This window comes from Hippoglossus hippoglossus, chromosome 15 (genome assembly GCF_009819705.1).
Source record: "Hippoglossus hippoglossus isolate fHipHip1 chromosome 15, fHipHip1.pri, whole genome shotgun sequence".
NCBI classification, from domain to species: Eukaryota; Metazoa; Chordata; class Actinopteri; order Pleuronectiformes; family Pleuronectidae; genus Hippoglossus; species Hippoglossus hippoglossus.
Window position 1 is genome coordinate 20,511,958 of NC_047165.1, and position 15,434 is coordinate 20,527,391.

General features: G+C 40.6%; 1 protein-coding gene across 9 annotated transcripts in view; it reads right to left on the bottom strand.

Annotated features, from left to right (window-relative positions):
- Positions 1–15,434, bottom strand: part of LOC117775372 (inositol polyphosphate-5-phosphatase A) — a 149,551-nt gene that overhangs the window by 104,232 nt on the left and 29,885 nt on the right. For all 9 annotated transcript variants that reach the window (XR_004616258.1, XR_004616257.1, XR_004616256.1 and 6 more), the window contains exon 2: positions 6,022–6,063. Coding sequence is in view for 6 of the 9 variants with exons in the window: in XM_034608456.1 (XP_034464347.1) it covers positions 6,022–6,063 (42 nt within the window). In the remaining 3 variants the exon portion in view is untranslated. The remainder of the gene's footprint in view (positions 1–6,021; positions 6,064–15,434) is intronic.

Below are 15,434 nucleotides of genomic sequence, written 5' to 3' on the forward strand. Positions count from 1 at the left end.
ACACACACACACACACACACACACACACACACACACACACACACACACACACACACACACACACACACACACACACACACACACACACACACGGCAATCAACAACTGACTGAAATGTCAGTGGCACTGATAATTACAAGGAAGATTAAATCAAAGTTTGACGACAACTAATGGAGGATGCGCAGCTGAGCAGATGTTTGTGTATCTGCATTTTCTGTATTGTCTCAAATAAGGGGACATTCTTTTGAAATATAAACACATTAAATAACCGCATTTAAACAACATGTTTTTCTATGATGGGCAGCATCATAGAATATCAGCATTATGGTTGTCACAAGCCATGTTCAAATATCATTATCAGAGACAACTGAGGTCCTTTCCAATCGTTGGCATTAGTTTGACACCATTCAGATTTGATTACTGTAGCCGATCAGGATCCAGGAATGCACTGTCAACAGTGTGTCGGTGAAAACCACAGAGAAGCATGAACAAATATATAGCCACAAGCTGTCTCAGTAAACATATCAACACTGGCAACCATCACAAATGCTGTTTTGAGGGGCTTGTTATTTTAAATTACTATTTTGCAGCTGTTTCTGGAACATTTCTCAGGTGTACTACTTCCAAAGTGATACTCTTGGTTGAAAATTGCAATTAAACCATAGTATTTTATATCAGAGAGGCTATACAAGCCAGAACAATTTCCGACAAGCATTATTCTCTCCACATTCCTCTCTCGACTGTAGGACACACTTTGGGCTGTTTTAACACATGGATCAAATTTAGGACGAGTCCAAATCCACTTTTAATAGTTCAAAGGTGGGAAGAAAAGGTTGCATTGTCTATTATCCATGGGCGTGTTTTTGGCATGCAATAAACCAATACGAGTTTCATCAGTCATTCCTTTAAAGGCCTGGTATGCTTGCACCATATTATAAGGATTGCTTTGCCAGGTAGATATAAAGGACTTCTCTCTTCACTTTGTGCACGAGCAGACAATCCTCCTGTGTACACTGTGCTTATTAGAATCTTGACACGTCCTTATAATAACAGAGACCAAGATTTTCATTGTTCAGAAGCACAATAGCAACGTACCAACAATGCACCTGACCACACCTCATTTTAAGACCAACACACCCTCTGGTGTGTTGGATAAGTGCAAGTGCATTTGCCATTTAATCAAGATCCGCACTAGACAAGAAAAATGACAACTGCATTAGTCTGAATCTTGATGCTTGAATACCAAAATAAAGAAATTTGATGAAATCTGCAGTGACAGCACCTCCAACACTTGTCCTCTACAGGAGGTGTGATTAAGATAAGAGGAATCTCTGCATTAAAAGCAACGGCACTCCCTACATTTCCCTAGATCATGATTCAAATCCTGTGGTTATGTACAGTACAAAGTGCTAAGGTTACAATTCGATTCACTGGACATTTAGCATCACCACAACTGGACAATGAAAGGCATCTGTCTGCACGGTGTACAGAAAAGAACTCAAGTCATTATTGACTTCAGGAAGAAAAAGGAAAAAAACACTCTGGACTGAGCATGTATGGGCAAGAGGTCGAGCGGGTGGCAAGCTTCGAATACTGGGAGTCCATATTTCTGAAGACCTGACCTGGAGGGTGAACACTACCTCTTTGTCAGGAAAGCACAACAACCTGAGGACCTTGAAGCTCAATGAACTCCCCCAGAAACTGCTGAACAAGCATTCTGACACACTGTTGCACAGTATGGTTCTCAAGCTGCACTGCAGAAGAGAAGAATGATCTGAGTAGTGAAGACTGCCCAGTGGATAGTCGGCTCCCCACTACCAAATCTGGGGACATCCACTCGTGTCGGCTACACAGACGGGCAGTCAAGATCAGCAGGGGCCCCTCACATCCTGGTCCCCACTTGTTCACCACCCTCCCCTCAGGCAGGTTCAGGGTCCTACGTGCCCGGACAAACCGGCTGAGGAACAGCTTTTTTCCAAGGGCTGTGGACAGGCTGTTAAAATCATAACACCGAATGAAATGAAGACTACTTGGTAAAATGGAAGATATCTTGTAGTGTAGTTCAGTATTCTTCTGCACATTGTTATGAGGGTCTCAAGTCAGCCGTACGCTACTGAAGTGGACAGTTTACCTATACTTCCCTCAGATGTCAGTCATTCACTGCCATGGAAAACACCAACCAACGTCCAATAAAGAGTTTTAACCTCATGTGAAAAACGGAAAATCATGCACTTTTGCTACAGTGTTATAATTTTATCATCATCTATATTTACCTGTACGAAAAGTGCGAAGAATTGAATTTCAAATGTTAAAGTCTGACCAATGTATGCACACTGTATAACTGTATTAGGTAGCAAGTAAATATGGAATTAGGACTTGTGTAAATCAGGGTTGTGTAAATCCCACTGTACTAAAAGCAGTATTCAACTACATTATGTTTGTGCCAAGTAAAAGTAGAAGTCATGACACCAGCCACTGTACGTTTCAGGTCTAAGGAACACGCTGTAGCTTTGAGGCAACTTCATGGAACTAACTAGTTTGGCAGTTTCCTGGAAACCTAATCATAAGATAAAGAATTTTTAAATATAATTATAAGATACAGGATTATAGGCAGACTGGTCTGATTGTCTGGCCTTGGCAGACATAGTTAATACCATTCTATTGTTTAATGAGTTTAAATGAGGATGTCTATTATCCAGTGTAGAATACATGAGGCAACCTGTTACTTCTCTCATTTATATATGCAACAAAACAGAGGTGAGGTTAACAAGAGTTAGGGTTGCAAAGTTTCAACATAAAATGTGAGTCATATAATCATCTGAGCATTGTTGTTTTATAAATGTTTTGTTTTTGTGACAATATTGGAATATGTGACCGACTGTATTCTTGTATGAGGCTGAGTCTGTGTGTTCAGGGTGAGTCTGGAATATTTCCAGTCACATCCGATGGACCGAGGGTTTCTGGTACAGTAAATAAGAATGTGTGTTTTCTCAACAGTATTTGACTTGTTGTATATTAATTCAGACTTACGTTCAGTTTAAACAAGGAGCTACGAAAACAACTAACTTTCAAATATGCCTACATTTGTACACATATTAAATTATTTTGTGAAGAGCCTGTTTATTATATCAAATGTGTTTTTATTCACATCTCTTCATCGAGGAGCTCCTGTATTCCTATTAAAACACTTGACACAAAACACATGTTGACTTTTGCCTGTAGAAACACATTCTGCCAAAATTGATTACGTTATGAATGAAGAGTAAAGAAACGAGATACATCCTGGAACAGAAACAGTCGTTGTCTATGTGACGCGGCGACTCTCTGTGAATCCCACTTTTCGAAACTTGTCATGAGTGGATGCTCTCTTTATCGTCCCTCACCTTCCACAACCACTCAAGACTTTCACAAAGGCACTCTTCGCTGTACTGTGGAGTTTATTCATTCATCAGTTCAATGAGCTCACAGCTAAGGACTGTGGAGTCGTAACCGGAAAGTGATGGTCTGCGTCAGCTTGTGCAGTTATTCCAGGACACCTCTACATTATAAAGTTGTGACAAACCACTTGCTGGTGATAAAAGTCACCCTGAGGCTTGAGGGTTTTTATGTCTTTTGAAACTCCAATACTTGCTCCTAAACAGCATCACAGTTTAACGTTTGTTTCTGTGTGTACTAAACATTGCAGGATCCTTCACCTGTGCAGCCAATACACAATCAGTCTATATAATGTACATTCATGGCTCTAAAGCTCCTTGGTTGGCAATGACACACACATCAAAACATGCCTGACAGAAATGTTGAGTAACGGCATAAGAATTTCTCAATTTCTGCTATTACTGATGAACTTGAAGATATGGCTAAATTCATTCAGCCGCTTCTTCTTTTTCTACTGAGTGTTCCTACTTGGTTATCTTTCATTATTTCTCTTTTTCAGTTTCTGCCTGACTTTCATTTTTGTGTCTTCTGTCCATTCATTCATCAACCTCTGCCGCATTTGACTTTGACGTCATCGTGTCAACTTCTATATGGAGGGTTTTATACGGCTGAAGTGACTTTGGTGGGTTAGAAAATACTGCAGCTATTGTGCATATTTTCCCATTTTTCAAATAAGGTGCATTTATGTAATCAGTGTTGAAGCTTCAGGCTTTAGGGACATTTCCGATTAGAAGGCTGGCATTGGGAGACATGCTGGTACCTGACTCAATAAAGAACATTCCCGTCATAGGCTAAAACTTTTTTTGAGCCTCTTTTTCAACAAGCACACAAGGGATGATCTTTTAGCCATTAGACCTATTGTGCTGTGAAGTTTGGACACACACAGAAAGTGGAAACAAGCAAGCTGTTAGGGTGTTACTTTTTGTTCATGTTATTTCAGCACATGCTGAGTCACTGGCAGCTCCAGCATGCTGAGTGTTGAATTCATCCGGCATTACACAAAAGACGGCTGCTTGCAACCATTCGTTTTTTTAGTGGGTCCGATTGGGGTGACAGCAAATGACTGGAATGTCCAAGCTCACTGCAACAAGTGTCAGTCGTAACCAAAAATAAATGAGCCTTGTGATACATATAACCGGAAGATGGATAAAACTAAAATTGTATAACAATAATAATAATAAAAATACCAACAGAAACAATTTTAAAAAACTGTTATAAAGAGGTTATAAATAGGTTTTGGCAATATAACAGTATCAATAGTTATCGCAAAAATCATTTTCATCAAATATATACGAAAGTTCAATATATGTAATGCTTATGTATTGTGTAAGCAAATAGATGAAGTATAACACATAATTGATCTACATCAGATTTGTAAAATGTTTTACCTTGACTCAGGAGCAGAAATCTAACTTAAAAGAAATAATAATGTCACATTTATTGTGATAATTATCAACATTAGAAGATTTGAAATGTTTTATCTTGATGGAATTTCTGGTCATATCGCCCCCAGCCCTAGTTATAAACAATAAATTATTCACAAATATGAAGTAAAAGTTTCATTTTAACCTTTTGCACAACATATTTCTCTGCTGAATTAACCTTTTTTACATCCACACTCGTGTTAGAAAGAAAAACCCTGGATAGCATAGCAAAGCAATCTGCATGTGTCTCTCTTCTCTCTTTCACTCTGGCAGTTTCAGACAGCAGCTCTACCTGCTTCACTTCCCTTACCCCAGTGGAAAGAGTTGTGGTTAGTCAGAGGTTTCCTATGTGTCTGAAAGGTAAGAAATGAATCATGACTGCGCTTGAGCTTTGGCTTTTTGAAAAAAAACGTTGCCTTTAGAAGTTTGTAATAAAGATCACAGCAATGTTATCCAAACATTAGTCTGCAAGATTTGTAAAAATAATAGGTTAGTTGTGAAAAGACATGAATAAAAATGCATTGAAGCTATTAAAAAAAAAAAAAGAAGAAAAAAAGAAAGTGCATCAGAGGTTACAGCAGAATTACAGTGAGTTTTTCTCCTTACACAAAAGACCTTGTACTTTAAGTAGGCACATGCCTTCACTTGACTTAATCTACAGAAGTACCAACTGGAAAGAAAATCATGTGAAATAGCCTGAGGGCTTTTTAGTCACAGTCCTGTGACAACACTCAAAGCTATAGAAACAAATGCCAGCCCGGATGTGTCTTTAGCACTTCAGCCACTGCTCTACTACTGAAGAATGTTGTGGGAAAATAAGTAGATAATAATTATGTTGCATAGACTGCAATGGAAAAAGCTGCAGGGTCATATAGTACAAGGAGAAGTTCAAATGTGGACTAACCTGTTACACCATAATAATCTTTACAATAATTTTAGACTATTTAAGACATGTCATAATAACCTTGAACAAACATCCTCTACACATTAAAATACATAATGATACCGACTGCAGCCAGGAGCTGAGACGTCACTCTGTCAAGGCAGTTCATGTAACATCCCTGTACATGTTACAAACTGACTTACATTTGTACCTCCGGCATTAATATGTTACTAGCGGGATGAAAACCATGACATGTGTGGCTGTGTGAGGCATCTCTTACCTGGTAAAACTCCCTCAGCCATGTCTTCTGTAGATTGTCAGGCTGAAAGAGAGAAAAAACACAAGCTGTTAGTGATGTCTTGAAGAGTGTTCCCTGATATTTTCCGACAATATCTCAGATCTCTTGTTAGGTTCTCTTTTTTTTTTTTACAAGCAGGGTAACAGGCATTCAGTATACATCTAAAATATGTACAATCAAATAACTGTTTATAAAGATGGACGACATGACATCTCCAAAAAGCGAAGCCAAAATTTCTTGATCACCTCCTGGTGACTGGGTGCAGTACAGGTCACAAACCCTGCCTCCTCCTTGTTAGCAGAAGGGCATGTCTGTTAATTCTTCTCAAATAGGGTTTCTGTCATTTTAGGTAGTTCTGATCTATGACAACTCACATGGACCATAACTGACTTCATTTCCTGTTTTATTTTGTTAAATCTTCTCTGTCATGCATTTCAGTTAGTTCTACTTCCTGTTATTGGTCCATTTCCCGCTAGTTTTTTTCTGTTCACCTGTTTTCATCCCATCAGACACTGTTATATTCATACCACCTGTGTTTGACTTCCTGTTTGCCAGATTATCTCTGTTCTACCAGCCAATTTTGTATTTTAGAAGTATTTCCTTTTGTTAGACCTCTGCCTGTTTTTTTGGAGAGGTGCCATAATTTATGAGCTTTGATGTTTAGTGCACTTTTGGCACCTTTGAATTTCCTTTCATTACTTTGTGTGATCCTTGCTAATGAATCAGATTTTGTGTTTTGGTCATCACATTATCACACTAATGTAATTTCAAGTGCTCGTTTTTCTTCTAGCATATCCAGGATATTCTGACTGTATTTTTGGACAGTGGGAAGAAGGGGAAACACGTCAACCATATGTTTAGATACCGTCATTGGTGGTGACCATGCACATACATTAACTGACAGGAAGTTGACTCTTTCCAGAAACAGTATCTTTCCCACAGGGTCATGATTCATGTTCCACAGGGCACTGCTGAGACTATTCTTGCCATCGCTCCCTTTCTTTCGCTCACCTGCTTTCACTCTGCCCACATCTGTCGTTCCCTCCCACTCTCTCTCTCCCTCTCCTTCCTCCACTTAATAAGGATATTCCCAGACCTGGACACCATTCGGTTTGTGCAGTGGAAACAGGGCCCTGGGCAGTCTACCATTTAAGGAGAGATCTTCCTATGTCGATAACTAGGTCTGATGAACAGCTCTGTGTGTGTCTGTTTGTTTATGTATGTATGTGTGTGTCTGTGTGTCTTAACAGGACTGGTCTATAATAAGAATACACAAGGGATCAGCAGGCTTGGTTGGTATCTGTAATAAAGCCCTAATTTAATACAGAAGTAGGTGCGGTATCCTTGGATGGCATGAGAGCACAAAGTACACCACAGCTAGCGTAGCTCCCTCTAAAGTTCATGACACCTATGAAGCTGATTGTATCATCGTTTTACAAGTAGACTTAATTTAACAGCCATGTGTTTTAAAGGTGAATTACAAACTAACTATTCCTTGATGAACATCAGTTTTTCTGCCATTACTTTGGAACACAGCATCTCCATCTGTATCCATGACCTCCTTACAACACGGTGCCTGGTCTATAGCACACCATTCTGCAAAAATACTTCTTTAACAACAGTAAAAGCCATGCATTCATCATGAAAAGTGTTAATTATGACACAAAGTATTAACTGTGGGGCTTCAGAGGTGATAGTAGCACATAGCTAGCATCTATAGGCTTGTGATTTACCCCCCTGTTTCCAGGCTTCGTGCAAGGCTAAGCTAACTGGCCTTCTGGCTCTCGCCCTGTAACACACTGTATTGAGAGTGGCTATAATCTCCACATCTAATTCACTTCAAGAAAAACTAGTACAGTTTTCAAAATGCTGATCTGACTATCTCTACCATCAAAGGGGCAATAGATTTCAGAAATTAATTTAAATGGAACATGTGATGTGTGTGCGTGTGCGTGTGCGTGTGCGTGTGCGTGCCCTGATCCCAGCCTCAGCCTGATCAGAGCATAGGTCTATATAAGGACATGAGCACTGGACCTTGTCATTAGTCACATGGATGAGGGAAGAGAAAGAGAGAGTGAGACAGAGACAGGCACACAGAGGAACAGAAGGGTTCAAACCAGAGAGTTGCCAAGTTCAGATCCTAACTCTGTGATGTGTGGATTCCAGCGATTGTGCCATCCAGTAACATGACAGCCCTTGACGAATCATTCAGATATTTTTAGCTCTTTCCATCGGTTGCTGCTCGCAGGACCTCACGGCAGTTTCAAAGATCACTTTCTCAATCACACACTCAGCAGCACAGAGGGTGCAAGAGCAATGAATTGAATCCCTCCAAAAATCTCCTAGCAAGTGCACAAGTGGACCTTTACTTGAAAGAACTGGCAGCAGACACCAGCTTGACGGAGGAGTGACCATGTTAATGATGCAATAAAACCATACTGTTGACATTTTTATAAACAAGTCTTAAAGTATCTCTTCTGGTGAATACGTGTCCTAGATCAACCTGACATGGAGCAGAGAGTGGAAAGAAAACAGCTACAGCGGATTAGTTGTGTAGAAATTCGTCCAGAGCTTTTCTAGATCGCTCAGATTGAGGCTGACCCAGCTTTGATATCCAGTGGACATGTGCTAAGATTCTGGGGAACAGATGTTGAACAGAGGCGGCCCTCGGGGGCCTGTGCCCTGGAGAGAAAGGGGGCTAATAGCGGAAGAGAAGGTAGGACGGAGCAAGTCTATATCTGTAGCCGCGGCACATTGCCACCCGCCCTCAGCTTTTCAAAAGTTAATTTGCAGTTAATTAGAAAGTGGGGCTATACTGTTGGAAAGGTAAAAATAAACCCATACCCTCCCCAGCCTCTCCTCCGCGTACACCTCCTCTTCCTCCACTGGCACTTTCACTCGCTTAGTTCTCTCCACCTCCTCTCTCTTCTGCCTGTTTTTTCAGTCGATGGCCTACTTCTCAGAAAGCATGGGAACTGAGAGACCCGGCTTTTTATTTTCAGTGGAAATCTATTTAACATCTCGGTCCTTAAAAAAGTAGATCTGAGGAGACCTTGTGTTCTTGATGAGCATAGCAGCAAACCATCCACTATGGGCAAAATACAGGAAAAATGAAATCTGACCTGGGCCCATTAGTTTGGGTCCAAACCATCATAAAACCAAACCATGACAGGATTAGATTTGAGCACAAATCTACCTATCTGTCTTACTCTTGATACTTTTAACACTTCCATTTCACCTCTAAACTACAACATCGTAATTGTTTCTATGAGCATTTAGAGAAGATAAAAACATGTTACAAGATATTTGCTGATTGCAATTGCTCATTTTTTGAATTTAACAAATACTGTGCAAAGCACTTTGGTCATGACGGACAAAATGTTGTGTCACGCTGAAATTGTACAATGTCAATGACCTTGGACAGATTTTTCACAGCAAAAAGATGTATATTGATACTCAGGGTCTTCCCACAGTCCAAAGAGATGTAAAATATGTTAGGTGAACTTTTACATTTTCTGTAGGTGTGGATCTGAGTGAGAATGGTTGTTGTTCTCTGTATGTCAGGCCATCGATACACTGGCAATCTGTTCAGGGTGTATCACCCCCCACCCCCCTACAGACAGAAGTATTTGTATGACCAGATGCTACTAGACAAATGTGTTTTTTGTGCGTCTATTTGTAATTTGAGTGAACTTGACTGAACATATTCTCCCTATCTTAAAAAGGTATTCATTCTAATGTGTAGTGACCCCTGTATTTACAGGAAGTGATTCATCTAAATGTGTGTTAAAGTTCTGAGAAGAAACTTTTACCTAATCTGGACGCCCAGACCTATCAGTGAACTCATGTTTCGCTCTCACAGATGAGTCAAATCCTCCCCCAAATTAAACCAATGTTAATTTGCTAGAGAACTGGTCGGGCAGATCACAACCATGTATTTAAAGTAAGGCGGGCCTTATACAATAACAGACAGAGGAGCGTCCAATGGGAGTATCACTTAAGTATTTATCTTCACCAAGTTCACTCCAGCTGAGGCTGATGTGGAAAGGAGTGTACAATCTGCTACGGAGACAATATCAAAAAAACAAGACGGCATATTTCTCTAGAAGAGGAACACTGTAATCTGTTTACAGTGCTTAATACATTACTTACATTTCTTTCATTCTGCACTACATCACATGTTTTGTTGCTCTGATTGGTTCTAATTCTGCCCTCCAAATGTAAACTACGGCTAATCTTTCACTAGATTTTTCTTTTGCTAAAGTCAGCATGTTATCTATCATTTAAAGTCCGGCGGTTTCTTGCAAGATGGAAAAAGGGTAACATTCCTCTGTCATTCAGCACAATGGTGTCTGTGGCAAAAACATTAAGAGAACTCTGCGAATGGAGCAGAGGTCACAACCTTGAGGCGACCACAGAGCCGCAGAGGTTGTGGCCTCGAGTGGTCTTTCCTTTGTGGCTCCCCAGTGAGACATTCTCCGGCTGATAGTGAGGCAGCATCTCCCCAGCCCAGCTTGGTAAATCATCGGCCTGTTTAAACTATGACTAGAAAGGAAATCACATCAAGGCCGGTCCTGTAAGAGATCCCTGTGGCGATCTTCTGGGAACACATGAGTTTCCTCCTCCATCTACTCCAATTAAGTCTTCCCCTATTTTCTCCTGGCCTGAGGTTCAACTACAACATTATTATTTTCACTAGGTTCTGCTGACCACTAAGTTTGTCCACCATCCTGTCTTCGCTGTCTATTTTGTTTTTTTATGCTTCATCCTTCACAACAATTGTGCTATTCCGCCATTGCCAGCAAGTGTTCTCAACTCTCACTTTCTCAGACCACACCGGCATGGGGTTAGAGAAACACTGTTATAAAAGACTCTGCTCTGCAGCATGCAACCTCCATAATTGAAAAGAAGAGGAGAAGAAGGAGTCTTAAAAAAGCAACGGTTGCTTGGTTACACCTGGCACTTAGACCAGACACGCACAGGTCTACCACAGGATAAAAAGCTGCATTTTGAGGCACAACTTATAAACCAAGGTAGTATGACTCTACTGCAATTCTGTCTATGCCTCTCCATCTGACACACATGCACCTCACTCTAAAGTGAATCAGACACATGGCTGAAAATAGAACGACCTTCAGCACTTGACATCAAGACTCCTTGAAGGACGTGTTAACAGGTTACAAGGCACGAGGACGATGCTTTTATCTGGAGTGCCTGACACACTGATTTGAATAAAGCTACTCAAGGATGAAATTCTGTCTCAAAACCGCACAAAAAAACAAGAAGAAGAACACTTTCAAACCGTTTCATAATTGAAACCAAATTATTTACCACTTTAGATTTAAGGGGTACTGCACCAATTTTGCAAGGTTTTGGCAAATTTGCATTACAAATTTTTGTTTAGAAACATTTACATTTAAAGGCACCACGTTGAAAATTATAAGTTATATTGAAGATGCAATCGAATTCCAACATGGGATGTCTAGGATCCAGTGTTGAGGGAGCTTGAACTACACTAGGGTCAGTACTTTGGGTCTTGTTTTTATCCTGTCTCTTGTAAATCCCACACATTATGGAACAAATCCAACACTAAATCACTGGAGTAACCATTACAGTCAAGATGACAGATGTAGCGAATTATCAATTTTGTATAAAGGTGGACAACCCTTGGTTTCTTTTGTTGCTGTACTAAACCCACATAGTCAGTTTCATCAGTTGTTGGATTTTTGTGGGGAGGTCTAAATATACTTTTATTAGTGACAAAAAAAGTTGCCCTTACACTGTGTTTTAATGTCAAGCCTTTAAAGTCATCATACTCATTTAAGCTGCAGTGGAATTCATCTGAAATTCTAAAAACATATTTGTCTTGGACGCGTCGTCAATGCTGAACAAAGTCAGGTGATACTTCTCTGTGGGTTAGTCACTACCAATGACAGCATGTCCAATTTGAGTAGACAAACAAGGCATGATGAATGAAGAAGGATCCTTCTCTTCTTTTGAAATCATGTCCACCTGATTTGCTATGCAAAATGGTCCGCCACTGCTTAGATGTCATTCTAAGTTCAACTGATTTATAGCCTTTACTTTTTTTAATCTTTTCCTATTCCATGTATCCAACACAAACAACAAAATGCCACAGTGTGTGTGTGTGTGTGTGTGTGTGTGTGTGTGTGTGTGTGTGTGTGTGTGTGTGTGTGTGTGTGTGTGTGTGTGTGTGTGTGTGTGTGTGTGTGTGTGTGTGTGTGTGTGTGTGTGTGTGTGTGTGTGTGTGTGTGTGTGTTGGAAAAAGGAGGTAAACGGCTTCCAAGGGAGCAGCCATCTGACCAGAAATACCCTGCCTAGATAGGGGCCATTGACTGGGGGAGAGGCTTGGCGGAAGGAGAGCACCAAGAACATCAGCAAATGAGCCATTTGATTGGCTGCCCCCCGCCCCGACCTTCAGCAGCTTGCCGGTGATGTCTTTTTCCCTAACAACCCTGCTTCACAGCTGCTCAGTTGAGGCCGGATGGTGGGAGGTGGGTCCCCTTAGTGTTTTATGTAACTCCACATCAAAGAGGCTCATTATGGAATTAATTAGAGCAAACCCACTCTGAGGAAACACTGAATTTGTTCCTGGGCTGGCTCTCGAGAGATGCCTTCATCCTCGTGGAGGTACTGAAGGTATGGAGGAGGTATGGAGGAGGGTTTATTGGATCACTAAAGAGTCCACACCTTTTCATCGTCAGACTCAGGGGGGCTGCATCTGAAAATGTCCTCACCTTCAGAAACAGTTTTTCTGACAAGCACGCCCACCTGTGTGGAGGTGAGGTGGAGGTGCTGGATTTATACTTCTCTCTCTTCAAGGACAGAAACAAAAAGTGTGTGCCGTATCTCCATTTCTCTTTGAGCTCATCCAAATTTAGCAAAAATATTTCAAGAAAATGAGCAAAGGACAAGTGCGTTTCCATTCACTGTTGTAATGCAAATAGTAGGAGTTGGTTCATGGAGATATGCTTTCAATTAAACTACCACAGAAGCAGAGGTCACAAAATGGTGTTTAAAAAGAGCACCAGTCAAGAATACAAAAATAAAAGACAGCGGTTCAGTAAATGTGACAGAAAGATGTCATTTCTCTACTTCATGTATTTGGGAGGTTACAGTCTCACAGATCTGATGTATTTGCCACTTTGTAATATTTAGGCCACATGCTTTTATAATGTCAGCATTCACAATAAGTTTGTTGCTCAAATTATTGTCCTTAGACAACGTAAGAATTTTCTTTTTTACTTTTGATTCCACTCATGTAATCAAAAGTGAAAGTAAAAATTTGATAGGATCGTATAAACAATTTCCCCAGACAACACTCAAAGGGCAGTGACTTTTCTGACTTTGACATTTGGACACAGGAAAACCAATGTCATCCACCTCCATAATAGTATGATATTTTATACAGCTGGCTGATATCACTGCCTGTCGAGAAACTTAATAGCTCCGGATAATTTTGTTTTTGCTGACCTCCTGTGATACATTTCTTGATTTTCTGTAGTGATGTCGAAGTGCACCCCAAGGTGTGTCAGTACATGATAACATCACTGTCGCTGGGATAGTGACACACACCTTAACCCTGGTCTGGCTACTTATTTCCCTGTGTTTTTGATGACTCCGGAGGATCCTGTGATAATGTACCTCTTAAGAAAGAGTTAAAAGGCTCTTTGCCCAAGCAAAGTAACATCATGTAGATGCGAGTAGTTTCTCACCAACTCGAACAGTCTCTCCTCAGAAAGTTGGAACGTAGTTGTTGTTCCTCCTGTCTTATGGCCCATAAGATTTCTGCTGGTACTTCTCTGTTTTGTCTGTTTCTTCTGTATCCGTAAGCTTTCAGAAGACGAGTTCAGGATATGAACTGAACAGGATATGCTGCCACAGTGTGTGCCCTATGTGTGTTCCGTATATTATATCAGACCAGACTAATCGATTACTAAATTGGTTAACAAAGATTTTTATAATCGATTAATTTGATTAGTTATTGCAACCCTAGTGCGGAGTAATGCGCCTCATGCAAGGGGGGAATCACTATCCTGTGTGTGTGTGTGTGTGTGTGTGTGTGTGTGTGTGTGTGTGTGTGTGTGTGTGTGTGTGTAAATTCAGCACAAATAGCTGAAAAACTAGCATTCATACAAACATCATCAACTGGGATGTGTGTCGATTAAGTGTTTTTACAAAACAGGAAGTACTCAGAAAAACCACAAGATTGAGAGAGCCTTTTCCTCGCTGCGTCAGGCAGCAGTGCCATTCAAAAACTCACTTGCCTCTTAGATGCAGTAGCCGATGATACAGTACACGGTACAGTATAGACTTAGGTGTTGCTGCAGTGCAACACTGAACAAAGACTTGCACAATCACGCTGTTGTTTCCTCCGATAAATGATTTCACTCTAACCTTCTCTTATGGCTGAAGTGTAAGGTTAATTCATCATTTAAGAAATTATCCACATAATTACCAAGGAAACTCGGTACCGAAAGATGACACTGTTTAACACACACTGAGTGTAAAGGGAGCCCAGCAACTGAGAGAGCGATGCTACTAGCTGGGTAGTGTGAGCTCTCCCACTCACACCTCTGCCATGTGTTACTCAATACAGACAGCAAACTCCCTCCAACAACATGATGCACACAGCTCCTGTACTGCACTCACATCCCTTATAGTTAGAGCTCATAAACAGGGGCCGTAAATATATGGCAATTTCCAGGGAAAGCACAAATGAGAGAGGTGTGCGACAACTGTGTTGTACTATCAAACGTAAGGCTAACTTATGCTGCTTTTACATACAAAAAGAGTTAGTTTCAAACGATATAACCGTCAATGCCCACATGCGTGCGTCCATGCGTCCTTTACATTGGCATGGTTATTAAGCAATATACCCACTAGAGGGCAGCGCAGAGTCAAGAGGTTGTAATAATGTCTAATGGTCCTTTTACTTGAACTAGTGGCTACATTGCCCCCTACGATTTCCGAGGGTAGTGCACCGTTTTTATCTATTTCAGCTTTCAGAAGACATGAAATGAATGCAGACAAAAGGCTCCATCCATTGAGCGTAAATGAGCCTCTACATAGAACCATTGAGTTTGTTATAGAGCAACAAAGCAGCAAGCTAAAACTGAAATAAAGTACATCCTGCATGATAATGTTTTTCGAATACTTCTTTTATTTAATCCCACTGTCCTATGAGGGTTGCTGTTACATTACAACATGGTAAAAACATGACAAAATTACTATTTGCACGAGCATTAGTATCCGTATTTGCACTTTACTCGGCCAAAGTAAGCATGTGTGTGTTGAAAGGTCAGACGCTCCACAAAAACGAGGACATGTCTTCACAAGACGCCTAAAAATAACCAAATGAGGGTTTGTCAAGC